The sequence below is a fragment of the Thalassophryne amazonica genome, chromosome 20 (genome assembly GCF_902500255.1).
Source record: "Thalassophryne amazonica chromosome 20, fThaAma1.1, whole genome shotgun sequence".
Classification (NCBI taxonomy): domain Eukaryota; kingdom Metazoa; phylum Chordata; class Actinopteri; order Batrachoidiformes; family Batrachoididae; genus Thalassophryne; species Thalassophryne amazonica.
In genome coordinates this window covers 53,099,063-53,115,829 of record NC_047122.1, presented here as the reverse complement: position 1 = coordinate 53,115,829, position 16,767 = coordinate 53,099,063, and the positions used below count along the sequence as shown (strand labels likewise).

Sequence of the window (16,767 nt, the reverse complement as noted above, 5' to 3'; positions counted from 1 at the left end):
CCAGGGTAGCAAAGAGATATTAATTGTAAGATAAACCAAGGAATTACCTCATAAAATGCAGTAAGGATAGGGTAAGATTTCCTTCCTTCCTTCCTTCCTTCTTTTTTCATGACATGGAAATGTAACATCATTATATTTCCATGTAATGACGTTACTGTAATTACAGTGTTGTAGAAAACAATGGTGTATTTCTTAAACGAGATCTCAGAAGGACAGTTTTGGCGGTTTTTGGACAAAGTGTATATTTATTTATTTATTTATTGCTGATATCACTAATATGCAATGGAAATGTATCATTACCCAAGGCCAAAATATGGCCATCGGGTATTCCAAAGACTTTGCATTTGTCTGTCTGTCTGTGCTCAGCATAACTCCAGTCCTATTACTGCTAGGGTCTTCAAATTCATAGAGAACATTTTTAGGACACAGACCTTGGACAAGTTCAAAGATGGCTAATCTTGACCTATTTTAAATGGTCAAAAGGTCACATTCTGTTTCCTATTTTTATGCACATTTGCCCGAAGGTATTTTAGCCTTGCATTAGATTTTCAACTTTGGTTCATATTTGTCATGCGTGCTTGTAATTCACTGAAAATTGTTTTGCCAGAGTGCCGAAATAGTAAATAGTAAACATTTTTTTGTTTGTTTTTTTTGTTGTTGTTTTTTTTTACAATCAGAACAATGAGTACAACATGTTTATGCAAAATGATTGAAGACACTTGCACAAGATGTTGACAGTATTGCACTTAGCTTTGAGTAACTGAACAACTTGTTATGTATTCATCCTGTAGAAAGGGGAGGAGTTATACAGTCTGACTGCCACAGGTAGGAAGGACCTCCTGTAGCATTTTGTGGTGCACCTAGGTGGCCTCAGTCTTTTGCTGAAGGTGCTCTGACAGGACATCAGTGTGGCATGAAAGGGTGGGAGGTGTTGCCACAGATGGTGAGCAGTTTCCTCAACATCCTCCTCTCTGACACCTCCATCACAGACTCCAGCTCCACCCCCAGGACAGAGCCAGCTCTCCTGATGAGCTTGTTGAGTGTGTTCATGTCAGCTGCCTTCAGCTTGCTGCCCCAACACACTACAGCGTAGAAGATGATGCTGGAGACCACCGAGTGTTACATCATCTGCAACATATTTCTGCAGACATTGAAAGATCTGAGCCTCCTGAGGAAGTACAGTCGGCTCTGATCAGGTACTTGTAGTAGTCTACCATGTCCACCTCAGTTCCATTAATGGTAACTGGGTTTGGACGGGTCTTTCATCTTCTGAAGTCCACCACCAGCTCCTTCGTCTTAGATACACTGAGCTGCAGGTGGTTGAGTCCACACCACTCTACAAACCTGTCCACCGCACTCCCGTAGTCAGCCTCCTGGTCACAGCCAATGCAGCCCACAATGGCAGAAATGGCTGAAAATTTTCTGCAGGTGGCAGGACTGTGACCAGAACTTGAAGTCTGAGGTGTAGAGTGTGAACAGAAAGGGAGACAGGACTGTCCCCTGTGGTGCCCCCTGCTGCTCCTGATGGTGTCGGATGTAGTCTCAAAGCCTCACATACTGTGGGCGGCCCGTGAGGTAGTTGGTAATCCAGGCCACCAGTGGAGCCTCCACTGGAATGTCCACAGCCAGAGACAGTGCAGCATGTATTGTAATAAATATTCCAGAGAAAGACAAGAGCTTCTCTCTGAATTTACAAGAATAGACCTGAAAGAAGTTTCTGTAGGAAGTATTTTAGACATAAGGTCAAGTGGTAGGGGGAAGTGTTAGGTTTTTCAATGCTTGAACCTCACTGCGGACTCATCGAGGATTTAGTGCTGCTATAACGGACTGATGCAGAAGGTGGCAGCAAAGCACCAGTAATGATGCCGGCTGCCGTTTAACACCAGAGAAGAAGAAGACGACCTCGTAACCATAGACATTCTCGTAACATCGTTGATAACGAGGAGCGCGCACGATTATAACAAATAGAAACATACTGAGATAAATATGACTGTTTATTGATCAGCGTTTGAAATATATCGAGGACCATCTTCACCCGGTAAGAAAAGTAGCTGGGCGTCGTCTGCTTTTGTTATGTTAACGGACCGGTGTTTTAGCTTACAAGCTAACAGGACGGAGGAGGTCACGTTTCATCGTAGGATTGTTTGTAAATGAGCAAATTTAGGGTCAGCAATTGAGTTTATGTTTGTTCAGGCTTATGTTTTCGCCCCTAGTATTTGTTTGTCTGTTTGTGAGCAGCCTGTAACCCAAAATTTTTCATATTTCGTGATGAAAGTTTTAATGAAAATTCACATCCTGATGGGCAAGAATTGATCCAGTTTTCAAGGTCATATGTCAAAGGGAAAAAAAAAATCAGGGAAAGTATTGGAAAATCCCTATTTTTAACATTGAACCAATTTTCAAAAAATTTTAACTCGGACAAAACAGAACAAATTTGGAAGTGGATTAGATTTCCCATTATTTTGTGAACGGGGGTTGTTTTGTTTTTATGAGGTTCTGACCCACAAGTTATAATAGGCTTCTTGGGGTCTGTATAACTAACACACATACGAGGTGTGATGACATTTGGGCAGGTTATATATCACATCACTCACTCATCTTCAACTGCTTACTCCAATTCAGGGCCCCAGTGGGGCTGGAGCCTATCCCAGCAGTGATAGAGGGTGAGGTGGGGTACACCCTGGACAGGATGGCAGTGTGTCGCCGGGCCACATATGCACACAAGCAAATGCATTCACACCTGCACGCATACTTATGGACACTTTAAAATTTCCAACAACCAACCATATATATATATATATATATATATATATATATATATATATATATATATATATATATATATATATATAAAATGCACATCAAAACAGCGAGCATAGTCTCTGGACCTGTTGCTGCATGCAGCTCGGCACAGCAGACAGGGGGGCGGTGTGAGTGGCCCGCTACGGCACATACCGAGCCCACAGAATCAGTAAGCGAATCGGAGGCAGTGATAAGGACGCAGAAAAAAAAAAAAAGCATGCAAGATTGCACTAAAAAAAATCAGCGAAACTTCGAGGCCACGAAAGGGAGTTGTGTTCTAAAAATAACTCGTGATAGGCGAAATCCGCGAAGTAGTCAGTGTTATTTTTACAATTATAGATGTTTTAAGGCTGTAAAACCCCTCACTACACACTTTATACACTTTTCTCAAACAGGCATTAATATTTTCTCACTTTTCTCTCCTGTGTAAACACTCAAAGTTCAAATCTTAGTAGAAAAAAATAGAACGTTTTCCTATAAATAATTGTGATGGCTTTTAAAACTAACAAATTTAATTTTAACGATCAACCTACAAGGTTGGACACGTAAGAAATTATTAATAGTGACTCACCAGTATTTCACAGTTCCTCTGACCGCGCCTCTTCACCGTGGTGCCGCTCTGCTGTCCGGATTGGCTGATTACTCGGGTGGTATGAAAAATATTACCTGTCCGCAAAAAGGGTGTATTGCTATTTATTCTTTAGTGTTTTATCCAATCATATTGCGTATCATTTATAGGTATATGATAATCATTCATACACTTAAGAATATTTATGTTCTGAGTTCATAAAAAAACTTGTTCTGTAAACAGTTCTCTTACTTTTGTGATCAAAATCATTGATTTGAATCTCAATTTTGAGGCTGTTCTGTAAATATTCATTCATACACTTAAGAAAATTCATGTTCTGAGTTCATAAAACCTTCTGTAAATAGTTCTCTTGCTTTTATGATCAAAATCATTGATTTGAATCTCAATTTTGAGGCTGTTCTGTAAATAATTTTCAAATAAACAATAAATATAGCAACTTCTGATCAATCCATAGCAATTTCAGACTTAAAATAATGTACATATGTAAGCCACACCCATTTCCGGTTAAATCACACCCACTTCTGGTTTAGGTCCCGCCCTCTCCAAGTACAGATATGGATACAGATCATTTGGATTCTTGAACAGATACAGGTACATATAGTGGTGTACTCGCTCATCCCTAGTGACAAGGTAGTACAACTGAAATAATTTTGCTCACAAGTGAAACGGCACGACTGGCCGCTCTTATTTAACTCCCCACATATTGTGACATCTGCCCCCTTGGCTGCGGTGTTGGGAAAAAGTGATGTGTGTTTGGCAGCTAACACGAGATTTTCTGCTCCTGTGTGCTAGCGTCAGGTCGTGATGAGTGTCCCCTGCATCCTGTCACCCATGACCCGGAGCCACTGCCTCTGTGCTGCTGCTGGTCCTCTCTGCAGCCGCCTGCTGGGTGATACAGCCTTCACAAGGTGGGATTATTTTCCTGCAATATACCTGGGTTTGTTGGGATTCTGTCAGCTCCTGAGATCACATATATTAAAAGCACCATTTGACTCCAGAGAAAACTACTTGCCAGGTTTCAAAGTTTGTTTTGTCATAGGTTTGTGGCTGACAGGTGAAAGTCCATTTGCTTGTAAGAGTCGTCTTGACGTGTAAGATTGCAGTAAAATACTTGACAGAAACTGTTTTTATTAGGAAAGCAATGGACCATCTAGAAAAGACAGCCAATAACTACAGACAAAATGTAAGTTTGTATTTTCTAACTTTCGTCCTGTGTCACCTTTTTACCTAACTGTTAAATCATTAACCCATTTGTAACTATGTGTTGTAATGGCTTCCTAACTCAGGCACTGTATCCAGCTCAAGTGTGTGGAATTATGAATGAATCAGAGAGCGTCAAACGCCTGAGAATAGCCGTCCATCCGGACTTCAGCTTCAAAGCTGGACAGTGGTGAGTAGGTTGTGAACATCACATCATTTGTGCCGCAGCATGGAAAGATTGTCGTATTTATTGCAACAGAATGCTTGGAAAAAGGTGAGGCCTCATGTGGGGTGGTGGTCTGTCAGTCTTTGCAGTGTCTGTGTTCGAAAGTAAAAAGCTGATTTTGTTGTTGCTTTTGGAAGGAAAACATTGTTATGAGACGTGAGGGAGGTTACGCTGACACTGGCTTCAAAGTCAGGATTGTGCTGTTGGATATGTTGTGTACTTGTGCGATTAAAATACTACATGTGCACGAATGGCTCTTTGCAGGATACTTTAAATAAGTGCAGTACATGGGTATAATTCAGCACACTGGTACCTCAGTTGTATCCCAGCAACTGGAAAAGTCCACGGGAATGCCGACATTTTAGCTGACTGTGGAAGATAGATTGCTTCTCTTGAGAGGGGGTGGGGCAGTTGTCTGCATGGGTGGTTGCCATCCAGGACCTGAAGTGGTTCCATCATGTGGATAGAGGAGGCAGTTTGTGGCACCAGTACAGGCTCCCTGACCTAATGAGCAGCTGTGGTGGTGAGTAGTGGGTGGCTCAGTATACCTTGATGATGTCGCTGTTGATTTCGGCCCTGAGGCCCGTTGGTTCTGGTGCTTTTCCTTGGATTCCATAGCATGTAGAGGATGTGCCTCTGACTCACCATGGGACACCAGTCCGTAACTGGTTACTTCCCGAGCCAGGGTTGGTGCCCATTTACAGGTGGATAGGTTGGGACAATGCCAAGGACACAGACAGGTAGTGTGACTGAGAATTAAACCCCAGTCTAGAATATTCATATCCCAACTCCTGTCCCACATCATATTATAATATCGATAGCATTATTAGTGACACACAGTCAAATCAGTTGTGACACAGAAATAAATTTAAAAAGACAAATTAAAAAAAAAATTGGAGACATTTTTGATGTACATCCATTTAATGCTGAAGAACACGTGTTACTATTTCTCATACTTGTAGTAGAACACAAACTGCACTATAGTCCTCTTGCGAGGCACTGCACTGCCAGTAAGTCACCACAAGGTGGAGGCATTGTGTTGGACCTATATTGTCTTTCGCCCTCTTCTCTTCAAGTGACTCCTTATCTGTCTAGACAGGATAACTCACACAGGTGTGGATGGGTTGAGAATTGTTTTTATTTTTATTTGATGATTCTCTGCTTGTGGTAGGACCACAGTCCCTTCACCGTTTCATGCTACTAGCAGATTTAACAAAAGCCATGTTGAAGGTAGTAAAAGTGGTTAGCAATGATATCCTCCTGGGTTCAGGCATGATGAGGACAGCTGAGACATGTTTGAAATCGGTGTGGTGGTTGTTACTTTTTGTCATTTCCAAATCAAAAGTTTGGGGGCAAATAACAGAAACATGAAACAAAAATTTATAAGGACCCACGGCTCTTCCTCCACTGTCTTTGCCTCACTGTCGTCAGATGAGCACAAACCATATCCCGGTCTTGTACACTTTCCCCATCGTCATTTGCAGGCCTGTGCATTTGACCTGAAGGACCAGGTCTGATTCTTCATAGAGTCAGTTTCCTACACAATGCCCAGATCTTGATGGGTCAGCTTTTAGTTACCTTTGTGTGATGGTCTTTTATATATATATGAGTATTTTTTAAGAGCCAAATAGTACGATTTTAAAACATAGATATCTTTTATTGAGCTGCATCTCCAGAATTTAACTCAAAGAACAGAACTCTGCTTCCCAGATTCTCTATGATCAAAATATAGTAAGTCCCTTCAGCTGCTCCTTTGTTTTCACTTGGGGTTGCCACAGCAAATCCGAGATTGATCTGCATGTTGAATTGGCACAAGTTTTACACCGGATGCCCTTCCTGACACAACTCCATATTAAATCAAATCAAATCAATTTTATTTATATAGCGCCAAATCACAACAAACAGTTGCCCCAAGGTGCTTTATATTGTAAGGCAAAAGCCATACAATAATTACAGAAAAACCCCAACGGTCAAAACGACCCCCTGTGAGCAAGCACTTGGCGACAGTGGGAAGGAAAAACTTTTAACAGGAAGAAACCGCCAGCAGAACCAGGCTCAGGGAGGGGCAGTCTTCTGCTGGGACTGGTTGGGGCTGAAGGGAGAGAATCAGGAAAAAGACATGCTGTGGAAGACAGCAGAGATCAATCACTAAAGATTAAATGCAGAGTGGTGCATACAGAGCAAAAAGAGAAAGAAACACTCAGTGCATCATGGGAACCCCCCAGCAGACTAAGTCTATAGCAGCATAACTAAGGGATGGTTCAGGGTCACCTGATCCAGCCCTAACTATAAGCTTTAACAAAAAGGAAAGTTTTAGGCCTAATCTTAAAAGTAGAGAGGGTGTCTGTCTCCCTGATCCAAATTGGGAGCTGGTTCCACAGGAGAGGAGCCTGAAAGCTGAAGGCTCTGCCTCCCATTCTACTCTTAAAAACCCTAGGAACTACAAGTAAGCCTGCAATCTGAGAGCGAAGCGCTCTATTGGGGTGATATGGTACTATGAGGTCCCTAAGATAAGATGGGACCTGATTATTCAAAACCTTATGAGTAAGAAGAAGAATTTTAAATTCTATTCTAGAATTAACAGGAAGCCAATGAAGAGAGGCCAATATGGGTGAAATATGCTCTCTCCTTCTAGTCCCCGTCAGCACTCTAGCTGCAGCATTTTGAATTAACTGAAGGCTTTTCAGGGAACTTTTAGGACAACCTGATAATAATGAATTACAATAGTCCAGCCTAGAGGAAATAAATGCATGAATTAGTTTTTCAGCATCACTCTGATACAAGACCTTTCTAATTTTAGAGATATTGCGCAGATATATTACATATAGAAATGGTGTCCATTTACCCACCCAGCTTCCAGCACTAGTGTTGAATTCTCAGTTGGGCACCGTAGTTGTTCTTTGTTTTTAAGCAAATCAAATGTTTAACTTCTTCCCACAAAATTTCCTCCATCTCTCAGGACTAATACAAGACTGTTGTTTCCTACACACGGAGTACCAAGTACTCATGATCATTTAATTTGTTGAATTTTGTTTCAATTTCACAAAGACTGAATTTCTGTGCTTTTAAATTCTCAAGAACATGAATTGCATTTTTATGTTGTATTGGAAGGTAATGCACCGTCAACGATGGTATCAAATCAAGTGAAGTAAGAACTTCCCCAGTTCTTATTCTATATGGAGCTTTTGGTCAAATTGGGAATGGGATTATTCCAGCAGTTGGTGGGAATTTCTGAAATTTTGACACAGATGTGGTCTTTTATTTTGGTTGTATGTACGAGCGTATGCTGCTGACAGTAACTGACTTGAAAGATGGCCGTTATGTTTAGATACAGTGGCTTGTTTTGGGCCGATGCATATAAATTTTAAATACCAAGGTAAGTATAACTCTGAGGGGGGAGGGGGAAAAAACTCCACCTTCACCCACGTCTGTGTCTTTTCAGCCTTGCCAGTGATAATTAGCACACTGGGCTCATACAGAATACATACGTGAGCCCATACTGTGAGTGGGCGGTTGGTGAGATAAAAAACCGGCAGCTTGCTGCCCTGCAGCAACTGATTATCAATGTAAATAGACTGAAATCCTGAAGTTTTTGTATTTCTGAGAAAACGAACTGCTTAGTTGTTAATCGCCAGGTGGGAGCGGAGGAGGAGGTGGGTGGAAAATATGTGTACGTCTTCACCGCTGATCCATATTTATGAAGGCTGTGAGGGTTGTCTATCTCGTGAAACAGTAGGTCATTGTGTTGGTTGATTGTGAGCAAAAAAAAAAAAAAAAAGCTCTTACAGTTTTCCTCTGAGATATTCTGCTTGTTGATGTACAGTTGAAACCGTGTTGGCTGTAAATCTTAGATGCTGCTACATGTTTAATAATCGAAGTATTGGGCAGCTTTCCATCTGCTTTGGCTTTGTTCCACTGGCTATCTATAACGGGTCACTGCTTTCACTGAGGTCAAAGGGCACCACTGCCCACATTCAGATTTAGACATTTAACTCACCGCTTTTTAACTTTTCAAAGGATAATTTTTTTTAGCTATATTTAAAATCTGTATAATGTGTGAGTGAGTGGAAGAAGATAATGTTTACATTTCAGATTTGAGAGCCCTCTTTTGTGCATACCTCCACCAAGGTTAACAGACCTGTCTGTCTGTCCTTAACGAAGTTGAAGTGCAAGTGGTGCCACAAATAATGAAGGACCTTATGAAATATGCATTCATCCTCCTGGGTCCACGTTTATTTCTAAATCTACTTAATTTCTTGACTCTTTGCTTGTCTCTCCAAAAAAAATAAAAAAAAAAATTATTTAAATCTATTAGTCTCCTTCATGTCTTCCTGTCTACTCCTGAGATATTTATTGCCATTGCTCAAACAAACTCCAAAATTTAATGGGTACTTTCTTGACCACTGGCCCATCCCTCTACTGGGTTACACAATGCTTGATTCAGCAGCAATTCTACCAAAGCCAATAGGTTTGAAAGTTCCTGGTCCATCCTGTTATCCAGATCAGTTCCAAAATCTCATGTCTTCTTCTTTGTCCCATACTCCACCTTCTGTCATTTTTCAGTTTTCTGTCCAGTAGCTTTTGAGCATTCTTGCCAACAAATGGAAAGTGGGGGTGTGGGAATCCTGATCCCTTCCTTTGTCCAGAAATGCATCAAATTTTTATGTCTTCTTCCTGGACTCATCCCATACATCTTTACAAGATGTCAAGTCATTGTTGTGGCAGTCTTTAAGTCATCAAAGGCAAAAAAAATTCTGGGAAAGATCTTAAACTACATACAGGACTGTCTGTGGTTCTCCAACCTGAGTGTAACTTCTTTTTGTGAGTTGGGGGCAGGATTGGAACTCCAAGTATGAATCATTTGCAGAGCTTGACACTGACCTTCTGCACTCCGTGGGAGTAAATCTGCTGTGGCCTTTAATCAGAGGACAGCAGGTATTATGGGGGTGTGAGTGAAAGCCATTTCCATCCTCATCCCTGGAGGACCAAGGATCTTGACTCTGGAGGGTGGCAGGTGATCAGGGTCTACTCTACATGACCACTGTGAGTGCTGTTTGGAGGGAGTTGGAGTCTGACTTCTTCCCAGTGAATTCTGCCATTCATCAGGGTTGTTTTCTTGCTCCTGCTCTGTTCAGTGGTTGACTGATTGTTGGATAATTAAAATCCAGCAACTTGAGTGCCTTCGTTGGTTAGGAAAATTTCACTGATCTTGTTTTTGCAGCGGGTCCTGTGATTTTTATGGCGTCAGCATCTGCTCTGATTACAGCACTTGCTAAAAGGATTGAGAAGTCATACATAGATTCTGGGTTTGTGATTGTCCTGGATCAAATCTATGATGCAGAATTTCAGTGATCACCACCACCTCAAAATGCAGAAGGTGTCAAACTTGTTGATTTGCATATCTTGGCAGTGATATTCATATCTCTGAGACCTGACCCTGTGAGGTCAAGGGATGTCTGAATAGCTTCTGGAGTCATGAGGATGCTGGACAGAGATATTTGGCATAGTGATATCGATACAGGACAACCAAAGTCCAAACCTTTACGGTGCTGGTGCTTCTAGTCTTATTCTGTGGTTGTTTGACGAACTCTAAACATTGATTGAAGGCAACAGCTGAACATCTTTGGTGCCAGGTCTCCTCAGAGAGTCCATTTGGTACCATTGGAATTACTTTGTGTCAAATAAGCAGTTCTTTAGAGACAGTTTGAGGCGTCCAGCTTATATCATGTGGGTAACACCAGCTATGACCTTGTGGCCATGTGGTGTGCTTTCTTGCACATAATCCAGTGCGTACACTCAGTCCATCATTGCTGAGGACCCCAGCAACTGGAAAATGTTGATATACTAAAATTATCACCTGGCTGCTATCAATAGAGTTCTACCTTTTGGGGCATGGGGACCCAAAATTTGACCAGGACTCAAACTTGTAATCCATGAAACCTGTGCTCTTCCACTGAGCTGTTGAACCACGCAGACCTCACTTTAATGGGCATTGTGGCACAACCGTAGTGCTCTTGCCTCCAAACAGGAAGGGCCCCTTTTCAAGGGCACCTGTGGCTGAATCCCCATGTACATCTGAACTTGCATCAGGTAGGTTATTGGAAGTAAAATGTACCATATCAACATGTGGAGCCATGCCAGATTCACTGTGATGACCCCAAGCAAAAGAAAACAGTTTAATGAAAATGGCGTTTCATCATTTTGTGTGTAGGGTAGATTTCTTCATCCCTGGTGTGGAGAAAGTGGGAGGGTTCTCGATGTGCTCCAGTCCGGGTTTGCTGCAGAGGGAAGGTATCATTGAACTGGCTGTGAAGTACTCCACATATCCCCCAGCACACTGGATCCACACCACGGTCAGTGCAACACTCACCAGTACTGGTACTCAGTCAGGCTCGCAGGAAGTCTTGTTCATGTAAATTTTGTGGTAATTCGATCAATTAAATAATGGTTTATATTTTGTCTCGGAAAGATGGCACTTATAGTTGGTACTGTTGGTCCCAAACAAAATTGCAGTACAACTTTCCATTGACATTTACGATCTGCAGCGATTATTTCTGTTCATTTCCTTTTAATGCCTCATTGGCTCTCACTGACAACTGCGAAGCCTCATTACAAAATTCTGATTCAGGGCTTTAGTGTTAAATTTCAACTTCATCTGACAATCGTTAATACCTACAAACGCATCACGTCAAAGCATTTTAATAGGAAGCTCATTCATAAAGGGGTCAGTGGTAGTTTATAGTAGTCTTTATTCAGAATGTCTGCAAAAATTTATTTCTATTTCAAAGTGGGCACATCCGCTTCAGTGCATTTTACAGTCACTGGTCCAGTAATTGTGTTAGGAGTGTGTTACCATCATTTTTGCCCCCTCCCTTTCTTGCTTCTGTAAGTTCTAACCAAGAACAGCAATTTAGATTAGGTAGAATTTATTAAATCCTTTGGTAAGACTCCTCAGGAAAATTGAGGTTCCAGCATCATTGTATAGCAGCACGCAGGGTAAGAAGCACCAGAGTATCAAAAGTGAAAGTAAAAAACAATTTGCAAATATGAATATAAATACCAGAAATACTGCTCTTTATAGTGCAGCAGATAAGTGAAACAATCATGCAAATGGTGATAAAAGCATAAAATTCAGCAGAAATACTCCTTAGACAATCCTCTTTTGAAAAAAACGATTGGCCACTTGAAATTTCAATTGGTGGTCAGGTAGGGGTCAATTGAAGAATTACACAGGTCAAAATAAAAGATGCGCCATCATATTGAAAAATATTCCACATTATTTGCTTGATCATAAAGATTCCAAAAAGGTATAGTTTGGACTATCTGTGACTGAATTCTTTGGAGTTACGGGATAAAAACAGCAAGAATGGTGACAAAGGTCAGTGTCATTTGTACAGGGGTCAAAAGTTAAAGTTGCTCCATTTTGGTAATTTTATCACCATTTGCAGGATTCCCTTCTAAATATTCTCTTATCCACTGCACTGTTACTGGCTGCTACTGTTCCTCTCCTTCCCGTCCTCTGTCTTCTTGTTACTCCTCCTCCCCCTGAGTGAGTTGTACAGGTCGGATGGGCCTGAGGGACAAAGGAGTTTTTCAGTCTGTTGTTCCTGCACTTGGGAGGAGCAGTCTGTGGCTGAAGAAGCTCCCTCTGGTTGCTGATGACGGTGTGCAGAGGGTGACTGGCATCGTCCATAATGTCCAGCAGTTTGTCCAGTGTTCTCTTTAAAAAGAATGTAGATGGCATTAATAAAGGATATTGTAGTACCCAGGGAAGGTAGGTAGGTGTGTGTGTGTGTGTGTGTGTGTGTGTGTGTGTGTGTGTGTGTGTGTGTGTGTGTGTGTGTGTGTGGTGTGTGTGTGTGTGTGTGTGTGTGTGTGTGTGTGTGTGTGTGTGTGTGTGTGTGTGTGTGTGTGTGGTTGTGTGGATAGTTTTGTCAGAATGGTCACTGAAACACTTTCTATAGAAATATAGACCCACTGGGCTCGACAATAGCACTGGTCCGATGGCCCGCGGCCTTTTTTACATGTTCCGGGCCACCACGGGCCAGTGAAGTTCATATTTCACTGGCCCGTATGGGCCAGTAAGAATTAAAATCGATTGGGGCAGATTTATTAGTCTAATGCCGCGTTCACACCGGGCGCGATCAGATGCTACAAATTTACGGGGGTCGCGTGGCAACGGACGCGCCTCCTTCACCCGGTGTGTCCGCTCTGCTTTTGCTGCGAAAATTCGCCCCGGTGCGTCATCAAATAGGAGGAGCTTCCATTCAGCTCGCCTGCTCCGGTTGTCAGTCAAGTTAACATGACGGACCTTGATCACACGGAGCGAGTTGTTGTGGAAAGCTGACAAACGTCATGAGACGTTCCCAATTCAGGCAGAATCATTATTTGCTGCAGGAGCTGCGTCTGGATGATGCTGCTTTCAGCGGTCCTTCTGCCTCTGCAGGACCCAACTTGAGGACCAACCTGTCCCGTTCACGCGCGCACATGTAAACACTTAAAAAAAAAAAGAAAAAAAAAAGAAACTCCGCTCCCGCTGCTGTGGGGCTGCTGCTTCTCCAAAAACTCTTGTCATAGTTGTGAAATAAAGGACAAAAGAGACATACATCCTGCTCACAGGCTGCTACCAGAGACAGGACATGTTGCACCACTTCGCAATGTTGGGAACATTGCCGAAGTGCAGACAAACTTCGTCTGCAGGCGCATCTTCTGATGTGGCGCAAATTTCGCTTCAACATCGACGCGTCATTTTCGCTTAAGCAAGATCGAGCGCTAGTGAATATTATGAATTTCTTGAAACCTCCTGCCCCTGGGCAGAAAACCAGGAAAGCAAAGGAAAGAACAGCTATCACCCTCAAAAACAAGCACAGAAGAGGAAGGCTGCTGATGCTGAATATGAGAAGAAAAGGGTGAGGAAAACTTGGCAAACTTCCTGGAAGAAAAGACGGCACTAGCTGGAGCGTGATGAGGAGAGTGAGGTTGTCTTCTGTGGAACTTGTAGGGCCATGCCAGAATATGCTAACAAGTAAGTATAAATATACCATGTCCTGGTAGCAATGTGGTATGATTTCATACGCCAGTTTAAAAGTCTAATCAGTATGCCCTTGTGGAAACCCCACAGTGACAACATTAGCAAGGGAACTTGGTTTATGAAATTTAACATATTAATTTTGTAAATGATCAAGAAATAAATTTATTTTTGTATTAATGTCTGAGTGTTGAAAAAATTCCTATGTTACCTACCGACATTTTTTTCAAAGTTTACTCACTTTAAGGTTTTTATCATGTAGTATAAGAATTTTGTGTTTGTTTTCAAGTGTTTTTACATTAAGGAAACCCAATTCTAATGTCTGAGTGTTGATTTTAAAAATTCTTATCAGTTACCCCCCGGTTCGGCACAGGCGTGAAAGTATGGGCCAGTGATATTTTCATCCGGGCCAGTAACTTTCAGATTCTATTGGCCCTGTGGGCCAGTGCATAAATTGCCTTATTGTCAAGCCCTGACCCAGTGTGTGATGGCTTATGTTGTACAAGCTCAATTGTATGACTTCCTGTACAAAATGCTGTTTGTTTTTCCCCCTGCTGCAGGTTTGTTTGCCATGTGTGTATGTGATGAAATTCATTAATAAACAGCTCTCAACAGTATGCCCTGTGTAAATAAGTAACAGAGAGCACTGTGATGTGTTTCAGTGCCACGAGATCTTTTGATGATCCTTTTGTTTGATATCACGCCGACTCCTCTCTGTGAGGAAAACCGGCGTAGGAACCATGACAGCAGCTTAACAATGTGGGAATATACTCATGTGCACATGCGTGTCAAGATCAAGGCATATTTACAGCTTTCACAGACTTAAAAAAAAAAAAAAAAAACAGTCTGCAAGCTGAAAGACCGCTTTTGTCAACATAACAAATGTTTGCTGTGAGCGCGCTGATCTAAAAGTATGCTTGCTGTTTACTGAGTCTTGGATGATAAGAAAGCCAGCCTGTAGTAGATGTTTCGCTGAGAACTTGATGTCAAGAATCTGTAAACACATGTCCAACTGAGGCTTTTGATGTATCTTCTGTTTTAACGCTTCTCTCCATCCCAGCAGTGTACGGTGGGTTCGCATGTCGCAATGCGTGTTGGCGGCGACTTCTTCTTCGACCCGTCACCGTCTGACCCATCGGTGGATTTGCTGCTGGTAGCCGGCGGCGTGGGGATCAACCCGTTATACTCAATTCTGTTGCACACAGCGGACCTGCTGGACCTTAACCACGCCTCTGCCAGGCTGGACTACAAGATAGGCTCCACCCACCTGTTCTACAGTGCCAAGAACACCCAGGAACTGCTCTTTAAGGTATGTTTTACAATAGTTCTGTGTGTTTTTGGCTGGTGGAAAATTTCAGTATTTTCGTGAGTTAATCAAACAGTATATGTTAGCTGTGTGCATCTCATAAAACAATACGAATCTAGACATATGGGTTGTGATACGGTTCAGGAACGTTGATTATTTTGCAGCATAAAAGAAGGCAGCTGTTGTTGGCAAAGCATCACATTCCCATTCTCAACCAGTATGACTGTACTAAGGAGAAACTGGATTCCATGTACTTCCTACCTTCTCTACTTTTAGACTTCCATCATGGAAATGTGTCGGAAATTCCCTGGCAGGTTTTCATGTAACGTCCACGTTACTCAGCAGACCTCAGCTGTCGACCCGCACCTCCAGCCATCGGTCAACCGTATGTGTGCACACAGTCTCAAACATGTTTTAAGCAGGAATGACAGACTTGTATCCTTGACGTTGTGATAGCCAACACGGCAACACTGGGAAGGAATAGGAATCAAAGCCTCGATTGATTGGTGTCTCTGCTTTCTTACCAGGTGGCAGGATCACAGAAGCAGAGTTGAGTGCTCGTGTGGACCCACAAAGGACTTTGTGTTACCTGTGTGGACCTCCCCCATGATCGAAGCGGTTTCCAAAGCCCTCACAGATCTGGGGCTTCCGAAAGACAGGATCCTCTTGAGAAGTGGTGGTAGAACCTCCTATGGTCCTCTGAAGCCCAGAGGGTTGTCTCCAGGCACTGACTACTTTTGTGGTCTTCCAGTGGTGGATTTAATCTGCTGCTGTAACCTGTGCCTGATCTTTGACAGACCACCGAGAGTCAAGGTTGCCAGACAGTTTTAACTCTTTAAAAATACTGAAGTGACTGAGCAAACCTTTAATCATCTGACTGAATATTGCAACACAAATGCATCCTGCACCCATGCAATGTAAAGTCAACTCTCTCAAGACCTCAATTTGCTTTCATTTAAATTCCTAATTGGACGTCTGATTCTTGCTTTAATCTCATAAGTGTTGATTTGAATGTTTCATCAGATATGCAGCCAGTTGGTCAAACTGTGCAAACACTTTTGTGTGGACATCTGAAGTATCTCGGATTTGAAGATGTTACATCGTGTATGTACAGTACACTTGAGATCAGTTTATTTTCAGCACTTGCGGTTTTTGGTTGGTTGGACAACCAGTGCGAGCGTGATACACTGGAGACTTTGTTTATGCGGATCTTGCACAAACTTTACACGTGTGTATTTTTAGAGTCCAAAGCGTCCCCCTTTCCCCACGTCTTGGCTGGTGTCCCAGCTTGTTTCCCTCCGTTTCAGACACTCACAGCGGCAGTCTCGTATCCACACATTCACATACCTATAAATGGTGTCTCATTCCGCGGTGGAGTGAACATCCCGCGGTGCGCTGTAATGGAACTTCCAGGTGGTCTCTGATTGGCTTGAATCGCCGCACGGCCCTGTGAGATGGTTGAGAGGTTTCTTGTTGGCATCTCATTGGGGGTCGATACTCAGTCTTTTTTGTTTTTATTTTTCCATGAGGAAAGCAGTTTGTCAGAAAAGGTTAAAGCGACAGTGTGTAGGATTTTGTCATCTAGTGTTGAGGTTGCAGATTGCATTATGTCATTG

The 16,767-nt window shown here is 42.4% G+C and overlaps 1 protein-coding gene across 2 annotated transcripts; it reads left to right on the top strand.

Annotated features, from left to right (window-relative positions):
- The first annotated feature begins 1,800 nt into the window (after window positions 1-1,800).
- Window positions 1,801-15,778, top strand: LOC117501995 (oxidoreductase NAD-binding domain-containing protein 1-like). Of its 2 annotated transcripts, none has more exons than XM_034160975.1 (8): window positions 1,801-2,038; window positions 4,184-4,299; window positions 4,526-4,574; window positions 4,678-4,781; window positions 11,029-11,170; window positions 14,909-15,154; window positions 15,428-15,536; window positions 15,679-15,778. In XM_034160975.1, the coding sequence occupies exons 2-8, from the start codon at window positions 4,196-4,198 to the stop codon at window positions 15,759-15,761; spliced, it is 837 nt and encodes a 278-aa protein (XP_034016866.1). In that variant the 5' UTR covers window positions 1,801-2,038; window positions 4,184-4,195; the 3' UTR covers window positions 15,762-15,778. The 2 variants fall into 2 exon arrangements, with proteins under 2 accessions (XP_034016866.1, XP_034016865.1); XM_034160974.1 differs by having other exon boundaries at window positions 14,906-15,154.
- Window positions 15,779-16,767: the final 989 nt, after the last annotated feature.

Bases quoted from the DNA above. Each gene is read 5' to 3' on its own strand.
- LOC117501995 (XM_034160974.1), top strand. From the start codon at position 4,196: ATGAGTGTCCCCTGCATCCTGTCACCCATGACCCGGAGCCACTGCCTC. The intron at 4,782-11,028 runs GTGAGTAGGTTG...TTTTGTGTGTAG, and splicing joins AGCTTCAAAGCTGGACAGTG to GGTAGATTTCTTCATCCCTG. The intron at 15,155-15,427 runs GTATGTTTTACA...CTCTACTTTTAG, and splicing joins CCCAGGAACTGCTCTTTAAG to ACTTCCATCATGGAAATGTG.